At 39.7% G+C, this 25,156-nt stretch overlaps 2 protein-coding genes across 3 annotated transcripts in view; one reads left to right on the plus strand and one right to left on the minus strand.

The window, feature by feature from the left end:
• The window catches only part of LOC137198851 (solute carrier family 45 member 4), a 62,024-nt gene extending 50,076 nt beyond the window's left edge, over positions 1-11,948 (plus strand). For both annotated transcript variants that reach the window (XM_067612832.1, XM_067612834.1), the window contains exons 5-16: positions 435-614; positions 1,121-1,311; positions 1,411-1,591; positions 2,347-2,811; positions 3,573-3,844; positions 4,497-4,658; positions 5,118-5,217; positions 5,363-5,443; positions 5,542-5,672; positions 7,090-7,158; positions 7,274-7,428; positions 7,517-11,948. In XM_067612832.1, coding sequence (XP_067468933.1) covers positions 435-614; positions 1,121-1,311; positions 1,411-1,591; positions 2,347-2,811; positions 3,573-3,844; positions 4,497-4,658; positions 5,118-5,217; positions 5,363-5,443; positions 5,542-5,672; positions 7,090-7,158; positions 7,274-7,428; positions 7,517-7,697 — 2,168 coding nt within the window. In that variant the 3' untranslated portion in view covers positions 7,698-11,948. The remainder of the gene's footprint in view (positions 1-434; positions 615-1,120; positions 1,312-1,410; positions 1,592-2,346; positions 2,812-3,572; positions 3,845-4,496; positions 4,659-5,117; positions 5,218-5,362; positions 5,444-5,541; positions 5,673-7,089; positions 7,159-7,273; positions 7,429-7,516) is intronic.
• Positions 11,949-14,624: 2,676 nt separating this feature from the next.
• Positions 14,625-22,382, minus strand: LOC137198852 (G-protein coupled receptor 20). Its single transcript, XM_067612835.1, has 5 exons — positions 22,181-22,382; positions 19,276-19,490; positions 18,843-19,099; positions 18,598-18,730; positions 14,625-18,157 (listed from the first exon to the last, which is right to left on the minus strand). Exons 2-5 carry the CDS (start codon positions 19,453-19,455, stop codon positions 17,570-17,572), a joined length of 1,158 nt encoding a protein of 385 aa, XP_067468936.1. The 5' UTR covers positions 19,456-19,490; positions 22,181-22,382; the 3' UTR covers positions 14,625-17,569.
• Positions 22,383-25,156: the final 2,774 nt, after the last annotated feature.

Here is a 25,156-nt window from a genome sequence, read left to right on the forward strand (position 1 = left end):
ATATCACTATTAATAATTTTCTTTTAATATTTATTTCCTTTTTTATGATCATTACATCAAACACGCATCAAAATGTGTGTATATTAGAAATGGCTTAACTTGGTCTTTAGGTCAATTTTTAAGAGCTGTTTTATCCAGATAACAAAAAATATATTTTCTCAGTTAGCCCCGTCAGTGAAGGAAGAAATCTCAGAAATAGAAACATCTATTATAGATTTATAGATTTTATTTATAGATACCCTGACAGGTAAGTTAGAATATATGTTTGCTTTTGTAATTTGGGTGAACTTACCCTTTATAAACTAAATATCTGTCACATTATTATAAGATAAAAAAAAACAGAAACACAAATATCTTGTTACATGCTGCTCCGTTGTTGGTTTGCTCGTCATATACTAATAAAAACAAACTCCATCTCTGTCTTTCTCTGTCAGGTCTGTCGCTGGGTGACGAGCAGGGGAGCCAGCCAATAGGAATCGTTCTTACTGTGCTGGGAGTGGTGGTGTTGGACTTCTGCGCAGACGCAACAGAGGGACCAATCAGAGCTTACCTGTTAGACGTGGCGGACGCAGAGGACCAAGACATGGCGCTCAACATCCATGCAGCCTCAGCAGGTACAACTAATATCTGACACACACACACAGAAATATTACAGGAACTAAACATGGCAAGGGTTTAATGCACAGAAATATACTCGCTGTCATGAAACAATGTAATATTTTGAGTTTTTAGGAGAGATCTTTTGTATAAGTTTTTAGCTTCCTACCTCTCCTGCACAAGCATTCATTAACTTAAAATTCATGTTTAGCTGTGAATATGTAGGTAAAAGTGTGTTTTTAGAAATCTGAATGTCATGTGCTATATAAATAAAGGTTATTATTATTATTACTAGTAGTATTATTACATATCAAGTCTTCATAAAAATGTACAAACAAATAATTAAAGATGTAAATTCATTGTCATGTCAATGATAAACTGATTTACATCTAAACATGTGAAAACAAATTGTTCACCAGGCTCGACTCACACATTTGACTCATACAAACTCAGTAAATGAGAAACAAATCATGCCTCATGCCCCTTGTGTCCATCTACATGTTAAAACCTCCCCACCTGTCAGGTCTTGGCGGTGCGGTCGGCTACGCTCTCGGAGGTCTAGACTGGACACACACCTTCCTGGGAGCAGCCTTCAAGTCTCAGGAACAGATCCTGTTCTTCTTCGCCGCCATCCTCTTCTCTGTGTCTGTGGTGTTGCATCTGCTCAGTATCGAGGAGCAGCAATACTCGCCCCATCACGACAGGCTGGACCAGGTACAGCGTGTGTGTTTACTGTAAAATCTTAGTTATAAAAACTTGTTCACAGCATGACTTTTGTCACAAAACACATTTCTCTTGGTCTCTTCTTTGTAGGAGACTCCAGATCCCAACCACCCTCAACCTTCTGCCAACGGCCGGGCCGGACTTCTCGCTCCCAAGCTGGAAATGATCGGAGAGGATGAAACGATGGACAGCTATGAACTGTATGACCCCTATGGAGACGACCAGTCAGAGCGCGGGGACATGGACTTCCTAGAGGTGGAGCTCGTGAGAAGTAAGTTCAAGAGTCTCGTCTATTTTTCTGTTTTTTTCAGCCGGAAATTTTGAATTATATTTATCACTGTGTATGATGATCATATCTGGTAGTCCTGTGTTTCCGAAGCATGCAAGATTTTCCTTTCCTTAGTATTCAGACAGACAGTATTCCTTAGTATTTAACTAGATTTTATCACAGCTTTGTTAGGTTTAGTAAGCCTAATTTAGTCGTCTTAGGCAGTTAGTCTTTATTTACCCAAGTAACAAAACAATAAAAATCATGATGAATTATTAGTTAAAAAGCTTTGTGCTAGTGAGATTTAAAAACCCCAAACAGGCAAACAGACAATGGCATAGAAACTGGCGGAAATATAATAATGACAAACAATACTTTTGAGTTCATTTACTTAATTTAGGAAATTTCCTAATAAAAAAGATATATAATTGTTATCTTATGTCTTTTTCTCTGTTTCTGTCCCTCCTTGTAAAACAGACAGTGTTATGATGGCTCATCTAGATCAACCATATGACTTAAAGATTAATAGTCTGCAGCTTTTTATTTCCAGATTTTATTCCATCTGGCAGTTTAATTATTAGCTTTTGTTTTTTTAGTTTATTCATGAGATAAAATTTCTGTCTTCTCTCTTAAAAAGTTGTGGTCATGACATGACAGATGCCACTCTAGTTGCCCTTTTCTCTTCTTCTTGTTGTTCATCCTTTTTCTCTGAATTCCTCATATCTAAACTTGTTACCCCTCTCCTCCTCTCTCTCCAGGTAAAAGTGACAGTGTTCTCGCAATGGCAGACGCAACCCTTGACCACCTAGACCATGATGCGTTGTTCCTGTGCCACATCGAGCCGTCCATCTTCACTGACCGCCTCTCACCCTATCACCACTCGCCTCCTACGACCGCTTCCTTCTTCAATGCCAATCGCACCACCCCCCCTCCCCGGCTGGCCAACATCAGACGCAGCAGCAGCACAGGAAGTCAAGATCTGCTCCGCCCCCAAAACGGCAACCACCAAACACACGCTTCCACCACCAAGATTTCCCGCCTCTCTGCATTCTTACAGGAAATGGAGAATGACGAGGGACAGGAGGCGTTGCTGAACAATCAGCTCAATGAGCAGCGGACGCTGAATGGGCGGCTGTTGGCCGGTGTAAATGCTGATCGAGATGGCACCAACGCTAACAGGCTGAGCGCTAAAGGACAGGCTCATCGTGCTGGCATGGTCAAAGGTCGGTGTTTTCATGTTATAATATATGTAATGCTTAATCGTATATTAAATTAACATAATGACATTAAGAAATTGATATTGTTATTGAAATATATACAGTATCTTCTTTATTGCTATTTTAAATGCTATTATTGTAGATACTTTTTTGTATTTAAAGTCCTTTTTGAAGATTAAGGAATCTAAATGATGACCTATTTTGTATTTATTTCAGTGTTCATTGTTTTTGTTGGGCTATCAAGCAGTCGTTCAACAAAATAAGAAATGCACATTGCCCGAGAATGCTGTATCCCCTCCTCTTAACGGAACATAATAGAAAAGGACTAGGAATAAAAAAAAGAAAATTAATAATAATATTTAAAAAACAAAAATGCATCTAATTGATGAAAAATATTACTATTCCATCTTCCAACCAGCAGTGGTAAAAATAGCTGCATTTATCCTGATAGTTCATTAAACATAATGTCCAGTAGACAGCTGAGCCAGTGTTTTACTGTCACAGTTTGTAGAAATATCCAAAGTTGAGCGATAAGCTTCTTGGCCACTGATGTACCAACTAGCCATATCTTGAGTGCCTTTTCCTGGAGTAGCAACTCTGAGGAGGCAATTAGGAAATGAAACAATGGATCTGTGGGAAAATTTGTATTTGTCAAGGTGGAAATAATCTGTATAATTTCCTACCAGATGGATAAAGTGCACAATTTGGATGGGAACATAAACCCATGAGATATCTAAAGAAGAATAATAAACTGTCTCTTATATCAGCCGCCAGCACTGGAGCTCCCACGCGGCAGTCGCGTCACCGTCACACCTTCTACCGCCAGCCGTCCTGCACCTTCTCCTACTACGGCCGAGTGGGGAGCCATCGCTACCGCTATCGCCGAGCCAACGCTGCTTTTCTCATCAAGCCGTCTCGCAGCATGAACGACCTGTATGAAGTGGAGGCCAGACACCGGAGGAGGAACAGACGGAGGAACAGAAACTGCAGTGGAAACACAAACTCTTCCAGCGGAGATGCAGAGAGTGAAGAGGGCGAGGTGAGGAGCAGAGGGATGAAATTATTACTAGTATATAATATATATAGCTGCTCCTTTGCATCGAAAGGAGCCAGCTGAGGTGATTTGGGCACCTAGTTAGGATGCCTCCTGGACGCCTCCCTCTGGAGGTGCTCTAGGCGTGTCCAACTGGTAGGAGACCCTGGGGCAGACCCGGAACATGCTGGAGGGACCTGGGAATGCCTTGGGATCCCCCAGGAGGAGCTGGAGGTTGTTGCCTGGGTGAAAGATGTCTGGTTTTCACTGCGAACCGGTCCCAGATAAGCAGCAGAAAATGGATGGATGCATATATATACATTTATTACTATCTAATGATAGCATCAGTACTAACTACCACTAACTTGACACATTGTACAGAACAAAATGGACATCAGACTGCAGTTTGATTCAGTTTGAATTAGCCTAAGCTGGAACATTTTTGTTTTTCACATGCTGACAAATAAATAAATAAATAACAATAAATTTGAGGAATCCAAGCAACAGACTTATGTTTTGTCAGGAAATTCAAGGTTTTTGTGCTTGTACCTGTAACCATGGCAACAAGCTAACACTGTCATTTCCCTCCACTGTGAAGCGTATCTTTTCTGTAGTATTTTGTGTGATGTTTCATTAATTCTCCTCCTCCTCTCGTCAGGTGGAGACCACCGTGCGGCTGCTGTGGCTCTCCATGCTGAAGATGCCTCCGGAGCTGCTGCGGCTGTGCGTTTGTCACCTGCTCACCTGGTTCTCCATCATCGCTGAGGCCCTCTTCTTCACAGACTTCATGGGACAAGTCATCTACCATGGAGATCCTACTGTAAGAGCAAAGAACATATATAACAGATATAATCCCTACATTACCCTGAAATTTAATTGCTTCACTAGCATGACTGCTGAAATCTAAGAAAAAGAACAATAGAAAAACAAAGTGAAGTGATTCATTATTTGACCTGAATATATGTACTCTGCATTGTTACTTAATCTCTAATATCTAAAGTGATAGAAAATGGTTCCAAATAAATTAAAAGCCATTTAGAGTTTATCAGACATTTTGGTAACAATCAAGCATTTGTAAATTCACTTCTATGTCAGAAAAATCCCAAATAATCCCAAAGGTGCCACAAAATTTTTCCTTAAGACTTTATCTCATATTCTGGTATTCTCATATGTTATATACTGTCTATCATGTCAAACTCTCTACAGCAGGATCCATCTTAACCGTTATTTTTCGTGTTCACAGCTCTAATAAAAACTAAACCTGTACCTTTTCTCGCAGGCTCCTCTTAACTCTACTGCGCTGGAAAATTATCACAGAGGAGTTCAAATGGGATGTTGGGGACTGGTTATATATGCCATGACTGCTGCTACATGCTCAGGTGACAACACACACTCACACACACAGAAACGTAAACGCGCCAGATCGCTCAAATGTGGCTGTTATTCAGCTTCAGAATGGAAGAGTAACAAAACAATCAACTACTCTCTATTTCTCTCCTCTTTTCTCTTCATTATTTTATCCAGCTATCCTTCAGAAATACCTGGATAACTTTGACCTGAGCATCAAGGTCATCTACATCCTGGGAACACTTGGATTCTCCATAGGTATGAAAAGAGTAGAATAAGACTGCTTTAGGCTTTAAGCCATAAGCTACGCTAACAAGAAACTCTTGAATTGATATCTTTCTTTTTTCCCTCCATAGGAACGGCTGTCATGGCGATCTTCCCTAATGTTTACGTTTCCATGGTGATGATTAGCAGTATGGGCATCATCTCCATGAGTATCTCCTACTGTCCTTACGCTCTGCTAGGACAATATCACGAAATGAAAGAGGTACAGAAATATTCAAATTAATGTGTAACATCAACTGGCTCAGAGACTGAAGATGTAAATATGCCTTTTGGCACATTTAATGTATAAACATGATTGTCCTCATTAAGATGAGGCACAAATGTCTGAAATTTAGGTGAAAAGCTTTTACCAAACTACGAGTTGGCCACCTTTTTTTTTTTTTCCACCCGCATTCTGCGAAGACCTGCCCTACTCTGCCTCTGATTGGCTAGTACTCCTTGCCTTCTACGGTTAGGTTTAGGCATGAGGAGTGAATATTTTGGCCAGTGTGTGATTTGGAGAATGCCCAGCCTGGTCACACGCTGCTGTGGGATGGCATTCAATCCTTCAACCAGCATTTGTCGGATGGTGGGGTTTATCAGAGACCACCTCCAGAATTTGGGAGTGGAGAGGATGGAATGGCCTGCCAGCAGTCCTGACCTCAACCCCATTGAACACTTGTGGGATCAGCTTGGGCGTGCTGTTCGTGCCAGAGTGACCAACAAAACCACGTTGGCTGACTTGCGACAAATGCTGGTTGAAGAATGGGATGCCATCCCACAGCAGAGTGTGACCGGGCTGGTGACCAGCGTGAGGAGGAGGTGCCAGGCTGTTGTGGCTGTGTATGGTTCTTCCATACGCTACCGAGGCTCCTGTTTGTTAAATGAATAAATTGGTAAATTGCCAATATGTCTTGTTTCTTCAAACTTCAATCATCCAATCCACTAAACACCAAACAAGAGTCAATGGCAGGATAAGCTGTTTGGCATTGGCAGAGAAGATTTGGCATATTTTTCATGGGCGTAACCCACATACTCAGCTCTGCTGCTCATCCCACAAATGCATGTTCCTTACAAATGTTGCACCATTCAAAAGGGAAATAAACAGACTTTCTAACAGTATAAGATTTATTGCCAAGAAGCATTGTTACAACAAAAAAATAATCTACCAAACACAAATTTCCTTACTTTTTGTGCTAAGTTTATGTATTTGCGAAGAAAAGAAAAGAAAAATGTGGAATAAAGTGAGACTTATTCTTTAAAAGTTTATCTTCAAGCAAACTAATTTTTATCTTTGTTCTCTTTGTAACCCTCATTCACTGTGTTTTTTTTGGGTTTTTTTTAAATTGCTGTCAAGCTAAAGATGAATTATTGCAACTTGTTAATTTGGATGTGTTTCAAGTTAGAGATGTCAGTTAAAAAAGCGACATAAGGATTATTTACGATGAATAAAAATGATCGATTCTCTTATGTGTTTCTCTGTGTTGCAACAGTCTGTAATACTGTATATCAGAAACTTTTTTTTTTTTTAATATTTAGATTTCAGTGGCATTCATTAACTGATCGAAATGCACACAGAGCATTTTACGTATTTATTTAGGACTACTAACTGTAACTGTAACTTTCTTTGCTTCCTGCAGTACATCCAGCACAGTCCTGGTAACTCCCGGAGAGGCTTTGGCATCGACTGTGCCATCTTATCCTGCCAAGTGCGTCTTCACATTGTCTTTACAGTACCAAAAGTATTTAATTGAGTCTAATATATTGTATTTATATTATACTGAGACAATTGTGTTTTAATATAATCCACATGTAATGTTGCAGGTGTACATCAGTCAGATTTTGGCGGCCTCAGCTCTGGGTGCTGTAGTGGAAGCAGTCGGCAGCGTCCGTGTCATTCCCATGGTGGCCTCTGGTGGCTCCCTCCTTGGATTCTTCACCGCCTGCTTCCTGGTCATTTACCCCACTCCAAACACCGGGTGAGAAAACCACCTGTTTAAAATATTTTGCCGTTACCGAGCCAAAAAATGTCGTCCTAACAGTTGCGGTTTTAATTGTGATCGACAGGGAAGGGGTCTCGGCCAAAGCTTCAGAGAAACGGGCTTTGACGACCCTGGAAAATCCTAGTGGCAACGAAGTGGCTGTTACCGTGGTGAAGGAGAAACCCAGCTTCCTGAAACTCAACAAGGAGGGCAAGGCCACCACCACGACCACTTCCTGTCACACGGAGAATGAGTCCGCTCTGTGATTGGTCGGTCAGAGTCGACAGACAGGAGGAAGCTACAGGTTATAGCAGAAAACAAATTAAGTCACTTTTCTATCCATCGCTGTCGGAAAAGACTTCAGGATGTCTTCATCGTGCTGAAGAGGAGAGAGGAGGGCGGCTTGGTGTCTGTTTGGGCTTTTCTCTAATTTGGTGTGCTGTAATTTGCTGAAAAAAACAACTCAATCTGCAACGGGACCAACTTAACCTAAAAAAAAAAAGCATTCTGGTCCTTGTGCCATCTCAGCCTTCACCGAAATTCCTTCCACTTAGCCCTCACGGACAATTGATTGATCTGTCACGATCATCTAACAGTGAGAAATTCACAGGTCATGGTTTAAAGGAGAGGTTGTCTCTGTCTCTCAGGGGCTCTAGGAGGTGCTACCGAGCAGCTGCCTGGACAGGAAACTTCAGGGGACTCACTTACATACATACTGTACATTCATACAAACCCTCACATACGCACACACCTCTTCATCCGGGGTCAACACAATCCAATGAACGTTGTTAATGAACATTAGTCCTCGAAGCTGCAATCATTTGAAAAAAAAAAAAAATGCTGAAAATCGTTCTTCCTCGCTGTGGATTGAATCTTTGCTTCCTGATGCGGAAGCCGATCGACGAGAGAGTGTGCGTCTGCTGACTTGGCGTCTCCGGCGGAGGCACCCGCGCTCACCAAAATAAACTCAACCACGCTCTTTAACAGCACTCTGCGACAGTAGCTTTAAGACTCTAGAGACTTTCGGAAGTGGCATTTCTGAAACCAAGAGCCCGAAGCCTGGTTCCTGGGGAGAAATTATTGAGTTTGAGCCCCCAAATTGATTGTGAGTGTTTTGTTTTTGCCCTCCTCCATGTGGCAGGAGTGCTTAAATCTTAAATTTAGCCTTCAGTCCAGGGCAAAGACAACCATATTTAAGACTCTGCTCCAAAATGTAGAGCATGAGCATAAAGTTGCCTGTATATTGACAGTAAAAGAAACAGAAACAACAATCCAGATGTGTATTGAGTGAAATTCCAGGACAGATAGAGCATAGATGCAATATGTGCAGTATACAGGGCATTACTATCCCAAATATTATTTTCATGATTCATTGAGGACCCAGAGTAATGTTTTAAAGAGACATATGTTTCTGTTTGTTTTGAATAATCAGACTAACCTACATGCTGCATGTTAGAGGAGAAGAGAAGAGACAAACCAAACAGCAGAGGAGAAGAGAAGACAGATGTGCAGTTGTTCTCTTTCTCTGTCTTTGTTGCTTTTTTTTGTTTGTTTTTAGGAAGTGCTAGCACAACTTTTGTCACTAACTGCACATTAGCTGAGCCGTTTTTGAGAGAACTGGTAAATTGTGTTCAGTTTGAAAAGTGTTTGAAATCCTCTCTGAGACATTTGGGGGTGTTGGATTCGTCCGTCTTAGGACGCCAGCAGGACGGGGATTCCTGACACTCTTTCTGTTCATCTGTACCAGAAATGAACAGAGTCTGAAATGGGAAATATTAGAACGTATCATGGATAATTTTTGAGAAAAAAAAAATGCAGTTAATGTGCAAGTTATGTAAGAGAGGTAAAATAAATCCTGTTAGTTTGGAGAATTAGTAGCCTGTAGTAAGTTAGGTTTGTTGTTTGAACCTCGATAGAGGATTTACGCTTCTGGTGTAGGTGTGTTGGTTCCACTGAACTGGGCCAAATACAATCAGTAGAGAGAGCATTATAGATGTTAATTACTAATGTGTGTGGCACAAGATTAAGAGAGGACTGGAGAAATGTGTCTACCTTAAAGAGTTCGACACATTTATTGGCGAAGAAGCATATTTTCCCAAAATGTTGAACTGTTCCATTAAATGTTAAGAAAGATTTGAATTGTTACTAATTGGGAAATGCATGTCTTAACTTAAGATAGATCCAAAATAAGACAAATGAGGCAGGTTTAAACATTTTCAGCAGCTCCTGCAGACCCAGAAATACATTTATACAGTAAAGCAAAATAGCCAGTTTTGAAAGCTAGAACTTTATTGACAGCCGAGTTGGCAAAATCCAACTTTGCCTCCTAAAAAAAAACAACAAAAAAACCCCAGCTTGCACTAACGGAGAAATCATTATTTCTTGAAACCAACAGCCTCAGTTAGTTGCATGAAATTGTATGTGGGCGATTCTTCTCTTGCTGCCCTCATAGATAGAAAATGGCTGCATCTTGTTGTTGTTTGCTGAAGGCAGTATGAGGAAGTAAAACTGTTGACTTTAGCTTTACTTCGACTCTGTTAACATCTATACGCAGTGTTGCGTGCCAGTGATGAGGCTAATAAGTCTATTACAAAAAAAAAGTTGATTATAAACACAGATGGGATACATGCAAGTTGTACAAATTAATACTAATCTCTTATTAATAACTTTTGTTTTTGAGTGTAGCCGATAAAGGTTCAATAATCTTAATCTTTTTGAATGTTTCCTTTGCTGACGATGCTGGACGCGTAAAAACAAACTTGAAGTTACAAAAGGCAAAATGAAAGATTTTTATTGTGGTTGTTTGTTTTCTGACAAATCAGGTCAGTTGTTGCAATATGGGCCTCTGTTAATCAGCCGGGGAAAAAGGACTGTGTGAGGTTTTGAGAGGGCAGAGCAGGGTTTGTTTGAGGTGGTTGGGGTTTTTTTTCCCTGCACATGTCAGAGTGAAGGCCGTTGATTTGGGTCAGTTTCCTTTCAATGCAAATTGAAAAGGAATTGAAATGTAAATTGCAGTGGATTCATTTCCTAATGAAAGAGCATTTTATTTGAGTGTGTATTAAAACATTTAGAGGAAAAGCTTATTTTAAATATTTTTTTGGGTTTTAGAAGAGAATTCACTCACTGATGATGTGGTTGTTTTTTCACTTGGGTGAAGGGTCGGTGCAGAGTTGAATCCTTTTTTAAACAATTTAGATTCCTTCCATCATTTCAGGTACATGCAGTCCCAGAGCAGAGCAGAGTAGAGAAGAGTATTTTCCTTCCTGGGTTGATCCTACTCTAACTGTGGTGATGGGACAAAAAAAAAAAAAAAAAAAGCAGGGATGGGATGGTGACAAAACACGTAGACGCTCAGACTGCTCTGATGAAGAGTTTTGAACGGCCTCTGTAACCACTTGGGCAATAAACATTTTCTGGATAAATAAACGGACACAACTTCAGTTTAAGGACAAACATGACAATTTAAAAATATATATCAACTTTGGGTTTGGAAGGTTTGCATGCAACAACAGCGATATGCATGTGTGAAACACCAAAGTATGACTCTGTACAAATCACTCGAGCTCTTTTCTTTATTGTCCTAATAGGTCAGGGATGTGTTTTCTAATGCATGGCTGGGTGTTTGTGTCATTTGTGTGAAACTTAAATGTGTAAAAAAACAAAACAAAACAACAACAACAACAAAAAAAACCCAACATGTACTCTTTAAGCTGAAGCATTGTGCTCGGTCTGGGTCAGTACGCTCTTAACAAGCATGTGACTTTTTAAAAACTTTTTTGCACATTTATGAGTAAAGTTTCGGACAACACGCATCTTGCTGCTTTTCAACACACGTGGATGGGAGGTGTTGAAATGTTTAAAAGACGTAGATGTGCATCACCCTGAGCGACACTCCTTGTTAAAAGTGTAGGCGAGAAACTCCGGGCCGTGAATACTTGAAGTGCAGCTTGAGTGTTTTCTGTTCCAATGCAGTGGGGAAATCTTTGATTTTCTTTTGGAGGTTTCGTTCTTAATGTCCCAAGCCTTTTACCGTAGACTCTGGAATGTTCAGACAGCACGTCGGGCCTCTCGCTTGGCCTGCTGGGAGATTGAGTTCTTACTTTTGATTCCAACTGGTGACTTAAATGTTAAAAGTCCATGAATGTGAAGCGATTTCAGCTGAAATCCTTTTTGTTTTGATGTTCGACAAGCCAGAGGGAGGGGAGGGGGGGCGGAGAGGGGGGGGGTTCTGACATTGCACAAATCTTGCACATAATAAGTCAAGAAAAAAACAAAAACAATAGAACTGTCTCACAAAAGGATAAAAAAAATAACTGTGGATATTTATTTTTTTGAGCTTTCTTGTCTATAAAGGACACTTTTCACTTAGTTTCCAAAAGAGAAAATTATTCTATTTGCTGTTACGGACGATGTTTAAGAAGCGGACTGGAATGTGTGTGTGTGAGCAGTCATGTGTAAATGTGTGTGTGTGTGTGTGTAGGTTCACAGCTGCTCACATGTAAAAGCAAAAGGCAAGAGTGTGTTTAAAAAAATGTCATCTCAGTGTTTGTTTTTGGTTCATGTTCTCTGCTCTTTGCAATCACCTGGTTTACACTTTACTCTGGAATCGATGGCTGCAATACCCGGAGGTTATTTTACGAGTCTTTATCGTCTCTGTTCAGATGTTTTAACTCAACTAGAAATGTCTTTTTTTTTTTTTTTTTGTATATGTTCAACTCTGAATTCTAGGCAGAGCCACACATAAGAGTTGGTCTTTGCACTTTTCAGTGGCAGCCATGTTGGCTCCACCGTCCTACCTGGTGCTCCCGTGCCAGCTGAGCATTGAATGAATGTGGCGATGTGGTGATGCTGTTTCATATTTCCAGCCAGCAGCTGTCAGTGGCAGCAGCGTGGTGGCCGAACTCTGTGTGTATGAGTGTGTGGCTCTGCCTCTAGTAAACAGTGTGTTAATGACGGAGGAGAAAGATGCCTATATACTTTGATCTTAACAGAGATTAAATCAAGAATACTTAAAGAATGGGAAAGCAAGTATGTGCAGTGTACTATATAATATGCCTTGTTATTTGAAAAAAAAAGATGTAAATATACATATTTCTCTTTTAGTTTCCTCTTTTTTGCTGCTATAAAAAAGATGATTATTTTTGTTAGTAGTTTTGTTTTCTATATAAAGACTGTATATATCTTTATGTTCTGTAAATATGCTTGAGCCTTCATATGTAGGACTCTGGATGAACACTGTATGGAACGCACCTTTAAAATCTGTTCAGAGGCAAAACAACTGACTCCGCTTCTTATTTGTTCAACTTTTTTTTTTTTACTCAAAAGGTAAATGTGTACAACGGGAAACAATATGAAAAGATTCAAAAATGAAGAAAGGGCTTAACACAAAAAAAAATCCAAAACTCAAACTTCAAACTGTATTTATTGAAACATTTTCTGCAAGTTTTGTGTTTACTTCATCAGGTGTGTGTTTCTTAATTAGGAGAACAAATTCAAGGTGTGATGTAGAAAACTGTCGTGAAATAATATTAGAATCACCTTAAATACACATTCTGACTGATTACGACTTATTGAAAATTGCAATAAATCAACATAATATCCAGAAACTTCCACAATTGATCAAATGCATTTATTTTAGAAGACCAAACACCACCAAAGAAATTACAGTAAATATGCAGTTTCATCCAACAAATACACATGTAATCTAAAGTAGAAAGTTCCTTAAATGTGTACATGGGATTGCTCCGTTTTACTAATTTAGATACAGTAGATGAAAGATTTCACCAGAGGAACTGTGGATATTGCTAATAGGCAGCTAAGCTGATTATCACTGTACAAAATTTATTTAAATGTCTAGAACAAAATTTAGATTTAATTCACATACAGTATTGGAAGATTAAGAAGTTCAGAAGGATATCATTTTGTTTAGGGAAATTTTCGCCTCCTCCTGTGAATCGGTAATATTCCCTCATTGTTACGAACATCTTATTCCAGGGAAGATAGAAGAACAGTGAATAACAGTAAATGTCCACAAATACACATCTTGTGAGCAAACACATGAAGTAAATTTCATTCAGTATTATTATTGCATGTTAACTATGTGCAGGATTTACAAATTTAAGAGAACATTCTTCAGACATTCTTAGACATAGCAAGGAGAAAAAAATCATATTAAAAGCTTTTATTGAGTCAAGTGTAATGTTTTCCACCTCACAGGATCTTCATCGGGCCTGATGAACATTTTCTTTTCTGAGACCTGTTTTAAGTTCAAGAGCACCTTACTGCATGTGAGAGACTGAATACTTTTTTTTTTTAACCTTAAAATATGAATTCTTATTTACAAGCAAACTAAAATAAGAGCTATTGCTTTTAACCACTGTTTGCCCAAATTCTTATTTTTAAAGGAGTGTTTTGAGTGTTTTTGAGAAATGATAAAACCTAATTTTGGTAAATAACTGACCAGGGAACCAGCTGCAGATTTTAATAACGCATAAAAGAAGGTAAAATTAAAAATGTTAAAACAGTAGATTCCTGTTGTTCTATACTGCAGCTTTTAAGTTTCTGTATAAATTCATATCTAAGGACAGTTTAAATATGAAAGTGTGAAACTATGAAACATGACAACTCGGCTCAGTTCAGATCTTACTTGTCCCTTGAGGGGAAATTTGATACTGATGAAGTAACATGCTGGTCTGCAGTTTTTTGGACTACTTCAACATTTTTTTCTGCACAAAACATCTTTACTCATGATGCTTTGTGGTCAGACTGCAGAGAGAGGAGAGGAAGATCAGAAAACTTTGTCTGCTGCGTCCTGCAGAATCTAATTTCTCTCTTATGCACACACACACACACACACAGTTTCAAGTTCCTTCTCTTGTTTCTCTTCATGGAAAAAGAGAGGGACAGTGACCCTGTGTGTGTGTGTGCTTCTAACCTAGAGTCATCATGTGACAGCAGGACCAGCTGATGGTGTGTGTGTGTGTGTGTGTGTGTGTGTGTGTGTGATGTACCTATACAGAGGTTGTTAAGTGAACTGTAGTAACCTGCTGCCCCTCTGGAGGGATTAAAGGGAAATACCCCTCAATGTAATGACTCACAATCCTGCCTCTGACCTGCTCTTCTCTAATTTGTAATTTGTAATTAGTAAAAAGAAAACCTTTTAAGAGCGAACCCTTTCCACACAAATGTGCACTGTAATACATGGGGTGGAAATTTTCAGGGAAATGTTTTGGTTGGAAACTAATCAACTAACCTGTTTGAATTTTAAGAGGCAGAGGACAATTTCTATTTCAAGGTTTGCTATTCCGTTTTGGGAGAAAATATGTTTATTATTTGGAGTTCATCATGAAAAACATACAAGCAGACAGTAATCCTCCAGAAATGTTGCCACATGAAGTAGAAATATTATTTATTCTCTAAAAAGTAAAAGGAGATTTTCTTATATTCAAAGACAGTCCAGCACATATTAGTTAACTGTCTTGTGGGACCATTTAGAAAGCAGAGTGTCTGTGTATTTGCATTAAGCAGTTACCAGATGGAAACTTGTTTACATGCCGCTTTAGATGATCACAGATAATGACACACACGCATACACAGAGATTATAACTGGATAAAAGCAGCTCTTCAGTGTGTGGACAGTCAATGATCCATCTATAATAGCTATACATATGGTTTATTAACACAGCCTGTTTTCATTACATTCACTGTTGCAGTTCATTGTATATAAGAACACCAGTATGATCCAACCTGTTCCAACACTGTCCTCTGGTGGAACAAATCAAACTGACTCTGTAGATCTGATTTCTAACTGGCTTAAATGTGATGCAGTCATTCATAGTTTAAATATCCCCTCCAGACATTTTGTAAGATATTTTCCTCTAGGAATAATAATATGTGTCTAATATGGGTTTTCCAAAAAAAAAAAAAAAAAAAAAAGTCCTTAAAAGTCCTTAAAATTACATCTCCTTCTACTCTGTCATTGAAGTATTGAAGAGGAATCAGTGAATACACAAACATTGTTCATTTCAAAAGTTAAACTGCTGGACACAAGATGTCTCCTACTTCACTGAGAAGTCAATTCTCAGTGTATGTGCACTGGAGGCTTCACGTTCCCACATCACATGTGCGTAAGTTGTATTTTAGACCACATTTAGCTTCCAAACTGGTTGGGATGTCACAAATCATGATCGCAGGCCTACCTCTTAAACGCCGATTTTCAGTGAACATGGAGACAATTTCCCCCTTCAGCAGATGAATAAGAAAGCAGCTTTCTGGTGTCAAACTCTGCACAGTTAAACTCCTGAACTGAAGTAATAATAAGCAAAAAACATTTTTGAGTGGAGAGAGACTTTAACTATTTGAGAGTGACACTTAATCCGAAAGCAGCAAAGGTTTGTGTCTTTGAATCCTATGATGACTACTAATATATAAAAGTGAGAGAAGAGCTTTGTTGAAGCTCTACATCAGCTGCTACAGAAACAACATAACCCCCATTTGAACTACTACAAAGAATGAGATTACATTGATTTACATTGATTACATTGATTTACAATGTAAACATCAGGAACATCGTCACATCAAATATCATCAAAATATCATCAGTAACAACATAAACTCAAGGGAAAACAAGAGGAAATGCTAAGCTTAGAACAAGCATTGTTGAGCTTATACAGTAGTTGGCAAACAAACAAAATATTTCCTCCATATGGTGAAGAGATAAAATTAGAGATAAAAACTGTGAAAGACAGTTAATCCCATTAAAACCTCACATACTGTGCATGTACCAGTGTTTGTGTAGTCAGATTTTTCTTAAATCAAACATCTCTCCTCCTATCCAAAGTTAAGTAAATGGAAAAATAATAAAAAGAGCACAGTTACCTTTAACTTTAAAAAAAGCACACAAGGAAGTCTACTTTAAGCACTTGAATGTATTTATACTGTACATGTCTGAATAAATCTCTCCTGGCACACACTACTGATCGTGTCCTATAAAAAGTCAGTGAAATCAAAACTGGTATGTGTTGGAAATAAAGATGTGATTTTTTTTCTTTTTTGATGTTTTAGAGATGTAAGGTTTCTGTATGGCGCTGGCGTCACTCTTCCATTTAGACACTTGTAAAATGATAAACAAAGCCATTAAAAAAAGAGCTGCACTATATACTTGTAAGACTAACTGTTACAGGTGTTTATACTTGTGAAAAGAGGTTTGCTTCTAGCTCATTTAGTGTGTTGATTCAAGACTCCAACCCCTTTGTTTTGCTCTCAGCGTCTCTCTGTGTGTCATTCTGCACGGTCACTCTGCTAAAATAATCTTTTCTGAATGTTTCTAACCTCCACTTAGTTTTTAAACAGCAGTAATGGTCAAACATAGACTGAATACGTCATAATTTTGCCACCATATACTGTTAAAACTCTGAATGCCACTTATGCATTTTGCAGGATGTTTGCAGCTTTTTCATTTTCGTAAAAATCTGTCAGATTTTCACAGATTAAAATATGTTTTAAAATATATCAAATAGAGAAAAAAAGCCTACAAGCTGGTTCAGGCAGCCAGTGGAAGTTCGCCACTGCCTTCATGATGGTGGTAGACTAAGTTATTAACATTGCTCCTCACTCTTTGTTGTGCTGAGTTGAGCTTGGTGCTTCCTGTACGCTAAATATAAATGATGTACATATATATAGTCAATATTCACATATTATTTAAATTAAAGGTGAGTTGGCTGACTGAACTACTCAATGTAACTGAAGATCTTTCAATACTTTTGAACACTGCATGTTTTCATCATCACCCTTTAAAACACATAATCTCTCAGACAGTACAGCTTCACCAGTTTCACAGAAAAACCATCCCTTTGTGATCCAGTGTTTGTTCTCATGGGTCTCTGGACAACATCCAAATAAGGTCAAGGACACGGAGAGATGAAGGTTGGCTGGAGGGAGGCAGCCACTGAAGGGTTTTTCATCCTTTAAAGTGATTTATTTTGTTAATTTTGAGGAGAAATCTGCAGTGTTTCTGTTTTTTTGGTTGATAATTTATGATGTTCTTGGCCAGCTCCTGCCCATCCATCACTCTGTGTGAGTCTTTCTGTCCTTCTGTCTGTTCTGTTTCATCCTCTGGTGCCGAGCGGGGGTCACCTGTCTAAGCAGTCTGCTCTGTGTCAGCTGCAGAGGTGAGCGCATTGGTGAGGGTGAATGTGGCCAAGCTGTGAGCTATCGCCAGTGCTGTTCCTGAATATTTGTTAATTGAATTCCTCTCCACATCCCCTCCACTTGTATGCCCCACCTCCCCGTCCCCCTCCCTTGCTCCCATCCTCCTTGTCCTCCACACCCGCTTGAAGCTGTCCGTCACGAAGCAGTAAACCACTGGATCCAGGCAGCTGTTCAGGCTGCTCAGGGTCACTGTGATGTGATAGGCTAGCACATGCCCCGCCCCCTGCCCTAGCCCCTCCTCTCCAACTTTGACCCGGAAGTAAACCAACACCTGCCGGATGTGGAACGGCGTAAAACAGATAGTGAAGACCACCAAGACAGTGGCCAGCAGCCGGACGGCACGAGCCCTCCTCGCCCTGCTCTGCTGGGGCACCAGGCCGTGGCTGGAGGAGAGAAAGCAGGCGACGCGCAGGGTGAAACCCACCACGGCCAGCAGGGGGAGCAGGAACTCCAGGATGGTGAGGTAAAAGAGGGCAGGGAGGAGAACGCAGGAAGAACTGAACTCCAACGCTGTGGTCTGGAGAGAGATGCCAACAAATCAAGTCTAAGAGTAATTCCTCTCCTTTAAAGTCATCATAGCCTACTCAACATTTTCACAAGTCTATTTTTCTTATAACCACAAGGATTCAACCTCCATCCTTTTATTTCTTGTGACCCTTTAAAATGAAGCAATGTCTACTTATGACCTTCATCACAGATTAAATAATGATTTGTCCTGAGGGATCTTTAGAGGCCTGAAAATGGAAAGTTAGCCTCTACTTCACAAGTAAAAAAGTCAAGAAATTAAAGAGAAATGTCACAAAAAATAAACAATATTCTTTGTAACATACACATTTTTTCTTTCTCATTCATTAAATAATCTTGTAACCCCTCAGATTTATCTCAAGACTCCTTGTAGGCTCAAACATGCAACATGCAATGATTTATTTGTATGTGTTGTGTTGCATGTGTCTTTACCTGGAAAGAGTAGGTTACAACAACTGCAATTAGCCACACCATGGCACTGACACACTTGGCTGCCCCTGCAGTCCTCCATCTATGGAGAGTACTGGATGCATGGACGACAGCCATGTACCGGTCTATACAGATACTGAGAGAAGGGGAGGATGGGGTGGCGGGGAATGAAGGAAGAAGAGTAAAATAAGTACTGATCATGTCATAATCACATAAAATGTTGAATAAAGCAGGAGCGACCCGCCTACCTGGTCAGGAAGAGTATGCTACAGTACATGTTGACAAAGTAGCTGAAGGTGTGAACGTAGGAGCAGGCCACGCAGCTCCCTCCACTGTGGTATAAGGCGATGCGGGCAGGCAGTGACAGCGCCACCAGCAGGTCAGCTACAGCCAGGTTTATGGTGTAAACCACGGAGGCTGATGGGTGGGTGGAGGCCCCGCAGAAGATGTAGAGAGCCAGACTGTTGAGGACCACGCCAACCACCAGCATCAGACAGTTAAACACCTGCAGCAGGAGAGGAATCAGCTTTTCACTTTGGTTTATTAGTTATTTGGTTTACATGTGGACAAATTACTCAAGTTATTTACTTTTGATAAACAATGTAGTTCAACAATCTTAACAAGAACAATCCTATTTTGTTTCGGGGAGAGGAAAAAATGTTTTTGCATTTTTTATCTTACCATGAGAGAGACCCAGACAGCATAGAAGTCTTGGTACAGCTGCACATCCAGGTGGGCTAACCTGTGCAGGTATGGCCCCCCCCACCGCTCATCCCAAGTGCTGCAATTAGCGGGGTCAGGGGTCACAAGGGGCTCGGTGGCAGCAGAAGTGTCAGTGATGTTGGTGAGAAGGGTCTCCATTGGTTGAGAAAGACGAATGAGGGACTGGTCAGCCTCTGAGTGGCAGGAGAAGTAAAGAAGTGACAAACAAAAGATTTTAATCTTGTGGAAAATAGTGCAACATTAAAGCCCTTGTGTGTAGCACTGGACACCTTGTGTCTTTGGTGCCCCGCAGTAATAGTGTCAAAAAAGACACAGGCAGAAATACACGCCAACATCATCAGAATACTTTAAAAGATGCTGTTTTTATCACATAAAAACTGTAAATACTATGACTTTACTTTGCAGCTTTATAGAAATAGACAACACCATAATATCATTTTATATCCAAAAGGTCAAAGGTCAGCTTCACTGTGACATCATAATGTTCTGCATAAACATTTGTCTGGCCTTTAATCAACACCATAACTCAGAAACAGAAAGGCAGATTGTGACCATATTTCACATTTGTTTGGATACGTATTGGTGACACTAATCTTGGGTCTCCACCTTGAAACTATGGTGATTGTTTAGATCTTCTGTGCTGCCGGGTTGAAGATGTGTGTGAAGCATCCGCGTTTTAAAATTTGTAGTTTCTTTGCAGCAACATCCACATCTGAAGCTTTGTCTACTGTCATGGCTACAACTTTGTGTTCAATCAGAATCAACTTTATTGGCCAAGCATATGAACACATACGAGGAAATACACTTAATACGTTTTATTAAATTCCTTCAGAGTCCTCACTACAAATAAGAAAAAAGTCTGGACAGACATGTATGTAAACTGCAACTTGACTGGTTGCTGGAGGCATACGACTGCGAGGTGATATTTCTAGTTACCCTGGAGTCATCTTCAGATAAATAGACATAGACAGCTCAAGTCTAAAGTGATGGTGTGTGCTCCAACTAACTCCAACTAAAAGAAAGACTAATGACCTCTAGGGATGAAAAGTGGCCAACATCAGCAGGAGTTAATCCAGAGAAAGAGAGACTTTAGAAATCCTTGTTTTATAAACAACCTACTTGTACTGTAGAGCTGACCGAATCCATCTTCATACGCTCTCTAGAAGGATGTGACACTTTCAACAAAGTTAAGTACGTGACCTTGTGCGTTTGTTTAAACACGGTGTATTAATATGAACCATGTCACCGCGTGCTGCTGTTTAACACACCGTTGACACATGTTGTGTCGAACACGGGACATACAGTACCTTGAAGGAGTCACATAAATTTGATGAATGTGACACATCCTGTTTAAAGGAGGTGAGGCTTTAAAACCCTCAAGGTGCGGAGATGTTCTATTACAAGAGGTTTCAGGTAACTGAAACGGTAAAAATAGACCAAATTTTTTAAAAGGACACTGGTTTGCATTACATGTTGTGAGGAGAACTGTAACTTTCAAGATGTAATGTCCAAATAAGTTATACAACAGTTGGACAAAGCAATGCCAACTCAAGGGCCACTTACTAGCTTTTTCTGTAGAGCTTAGCCAAAACTTATCATGTTCATCAACAGATGGATTTTTCTCGGTTGCCATGGAGACGGACCGGTTCCTGTTATGATTTCACAGCACTTTTAGGACTTCTTGCCCCATATTGACTGAAAAGTTGCGCATGAAAGTTCATCTTTGGAACACAGAAATACTAGTTTGATTGTTCTGATTGTTCTCCAACTACTATTTTACAGGTCAGGTATGAACTTTGATGCTTTTCCAGTGCAATGGAGGGTGTGTCTTGTGTTAAGTGTGTGTAAGACAACAATGGAGAGGGTGAGGAAAGTCACCAAGTACATAAAGTACATAACACTTAAAATAAAAGTTTTATCGTTTCCTGAGTTAACCTTCATGTCAATGAAAATGTAAATGTTCTATTATGAAAAGAGAAATTTAAAGATCTTTCTCTTCATAATTAGATTACTATTTTTTATTTGTCACATTTAGGGTGTTAATGTAAAGCTATTTTGTAGAAATGATGACTTTTTCGAATTGTTTGAATTTGGAGGTTTTGAAATTTTATGAGACTGACAGCTGAGTGAAACCTTTTTTTCACTTCAAGCATAGCAGGACAAATTGTTTTCTTACCAAAAACTCAGGCAGAACACCAAATGGATTTCCTGCAGCTTATTGTTAAAAGTATTACTAGACAGAACCCCTCGTTTTGGCCAAAAAAATGTCTTCCTTTCCTTATAAATACCAGAGACGGATAAGCTCCAATCTGTTAACATGTCCTGCCGAGGAAGGTCTTTCCACTCTTCATCATCATACAGACAGTTGGATAAAACATAGCCAGGGGCCTGGCTTCACATCAGAGGGCCAGATTGGATCAAATCAAATAAAAAAAACCCCCTCTAGCTCCCTTTAACCTGCAGTGAACTTTAAATCAGAAAATATCAACAGCTGTAAACAGAATAGTGAGATACACTCCGTGTAATGAAAGCTCCTGTTTTCACATATTGTTCCCCAAATTAATGAGCTGCATGAAACTTACAGGTGAGAGCAGCTTGACTGTAATGAGAAAGGTGAAATAAATACTTTTTAATTTCCTTGCCTTCAAATATTATCTCAGAGGGACTCTTGGGTGCAACACATACAGTCTTGTGAACACTGCATGAACATCATATCAAATCAAATAAATAATACTATAATATATTTTAGAGCTTATTGTGGAAAGTGAACTAAAAGGCATCATTTTATGAACTGATCTGTCCTGAAAAAACTAAGATCAAACAATGATCACCAAAAAATTTACAGCACGTTCTTAAAACTTACCTGGTAAAGAGAGAGAAGGAGTGAAGAAGTCCTCGTACAGTAGATTCACACTCAACTTCTTGGAGGTATATAAAGTTATTTAAAGTTACAGAGTTGCTTTAAGTCTCCTTCTTTTATTTCTTCTTCTCTATGTTTCTGTAGTTGGTTAAAAGACAGAAGAAGAGGGTGAGGAGCGAGTTGGGATGTGAATCCATCTGGGCGGAACGAGCAGTCAGGCAGCTGGTCCACCTCCTCCTCATCTATTTCTCATGTCACCCACCCATAGGTGCAGTGTAGGAATAAACACAAATCAGGGTAAAATTGACTGAACACCTCTTCTTTTTTCTCTTCTATCCTCATCATCTTCCACCTCATTCTCTTCCTCTCTTATTTTTACCCCCTCTTCCTTCTCTCCCTCTTTATCTCTTTTGCTCATACTGAATATTTCAAATTGTGATTTGGAAAGGATGGGATTAAGGAAATGGACAGCAAGCAATGTATTGGCTCAGTGAAAGGTTTGGACCCCAAAGCATGACTCACTGACAAGACAGATAAATTAAAAGCAAAGTTTACTTGGTCGTTGAGGCGAGGCGAAGGTTGGCAACAGGCAAGCAAGTCCACAGGGAGATAAGATAAAGGATAAACATGATAAATAGACATCTGCACAATTTGCACAGACTCTCTTTAATGACAGTACGTGCACAAATTCATGCACCTTGATCTGTATCCATTTTAAAAACACTTTGAAACACTTCAGGCCTTACTACCTCAAATTGATATTTAAAGTTTTGTCTTTTTTCTTGTTTTTGTGCCCTTTTTTTCATTTCTGCTTTTATTATTTATTCATTTTGTGTCTGATCTAATTTTATTAATTCCATCGTTTTCATATTATTGTCTTACATAATGGACTGAGACACAACAGAAAGCATTTCACTGCTGTTTACAGAATGTTTGTGATGCGTATGTGACAAATAAAAACCTTGAACTTGAACTTGAATAAAGGGCTGACTGTCCAATAAGGCAGATAGGGGTAGAAAAAAATAGCAGGTATAGATACTAAGATCTGGGGATCAGAGTATCTGATACAAGTGACTTTTGTGGGACAAAAGGAATAAGAGAGCAGAACCGACAATTTAATTCAAGTGGGTTTCCAATAAAGTTTATTTAAAGCTTTCTCTGGGGTGGTCTTACACTGAAAGAGTTTGGGGTGGGGTGGGGGAAACGTATATTCTGTTCCACCTCTTGTTTGTCTCTGTGTAAATACCTGACTCAATTAGAGAAGAGGAGGAGAGAGAGGAAGGGAAGACAGAGCAGAAATAAAGCGAGAAACAGACAAAGAAATATAAACATTTTCTGTAGATGTTTTGACGAAGCTGCCAGCCTGTGAACATGTTACATGAAGATTTACACACACACTTCTAGGAAAAGAGAGAAAGAACTCGTAGAAATAGAGATGAAGAGGTGGAGTAGAGGAAAATTCCAAAGTCTTTTGCATGTATTTGAACACAGATATAGTATTTGGAGTGAAGCAGCAGCTCATAAATCACACTGACATAAATAACTGGAGAGTGTGTGTGTTTTATCATGTGTCCAGGTGCATGTGTGTGTGTGTATACTACATATCAACATGTCAAACAAACTGCTGTAGCATCCTGAATTATTTCAGTTAGGGGACATTAACTTTATGTTGCATTGCTGGTGATGTCACCGTGCAAAAACGTGCCTGGCTAATGTCTGATTGAATGCTTCTTGGCTTGTTCAAATATTTGAAATTATTGTCAGATACAGATGGGCGACAAACCTGAATAAATGAGTGGAGAAACATAACAAATGCAGATGCTTCTACACAGATGCACTGCATAGTACAATTAAGCAGTTAACATCCAATCATGCTCTGTGGCATGTATGAAAATGCTGAGCAGGCCCATTTTATTCTGATTATCAAGATGGCAAGAGGAAAAGTGACTTTGAAAGAGGGTTGATTGTTAGGGCACAGATGGCAAGAGCTTCAGTCACAAAGACTGCTCAGCCGAGTGTTTCAATAGGAACTGTGACTAAAGTTACATCTGCATTTAGATCTATGAGAAAGACATCAATACAGAGGGTCGGAAATTGTGGTTGACAGTGCACATTTGATGACTGTGATGCTCGTGCATTAGTGCGATATGCAAGGAAAAACAGAAGAACAACTATTCCTCGAGTGACTGAAAATGTCAATGCAGGACGTGATCAGACTGTCAGCAGGAACGGTCCATCGACAATTACATAGAGAGGAATATTATAGGCAAAGCAAGTTTATTTGTGTAGCACGTTTCAACAACAAGGCAATTCAAAGTAGGGCTGCAGTGCATAAACCCCTCATTACAAAGATGAATGCACATTTGAGAGTTCAGTGGTGCAAAAACCATAGACACTGGTCTACAGAGATGTGGAAAAAAAGTGATATGGTCAGATGAGTCATCCCTTACCAGTGCATGTGTAGCATACACCAAGAGAATGGTACAGGCCCGAATGCTTGACCCCTACAGTGAGCGGATCCAGTGGCTCTGTTATGCTGTGGCGCCTTTTTGCTTGCATGGTTTGGGTCCACTTGTTCCCTTAGAGGGAAGAGTCACTACAAATCAATACAAAGTTGTTCTTATCACCTTTCTCCTATGGTGAAACATTTCTATCCCGATGGGAGTGGTCTCTTCCAGGATGACAATGCCCCATCACTGAATAGTTTGATGATTATGAAAATTATGTGAATCATACGCTGTGGCCTTTGCAGTCACCAGATCTCAACCCAGTTCAACACCTATGGGAGATTTTGGACTGACGTGTTAGACAGCGCTCTCCACCATCAAAACACCAAATGAGGGAATATCTTTTGGAAGAATGGTGTTCATCCCTCCAGTAGAGTTCAGAGACTTGTAAAATCAATGCCGAGGCTCATTGAAGCTGTTACATGGTGGCCCAACACCTTACTAAGACACTTTATGTTGGTTTTCCCCTTGA

Source organism: Thunnus thynnus, chromosome 15 (assembly GCF_963924715.1).
Source record: "Thunnus thynnus chromosome 15, fThuThy2.1, whole genome shotgun sequence".
Taxonomy (NCBI): Eukaryota; Metazoa; Chordata; class Actinopteri; order Scombriformes; family Scombridae; genus Thunnus; species Thunnus thynnus.

Bases quoted from the DNA above. Each gene is read 5' to 3' on its own strand.
- LOC137198852 (XM_067612835.1), bottom strand. From the start codon at position 19,455: ATGGAGACCCTTCTCACCAACATCACTGACACTTCTGCTGCCACCGAG. The intron at 19,100-19,275 runs GTAAGATAAAAA...CTCCTGCTGCAG, and splicing joins CTGTCTGGGTCTCTCTCATG to GTGTTTAACTGTCTGATGCT. The intron at 18,731-18,842 runs GTAGGCGGGTCG...CCCTTCTCTCAG, and splicing joins AGCATACTCTTCCTGACCAG to TATCTGTATAGACCGGTACA.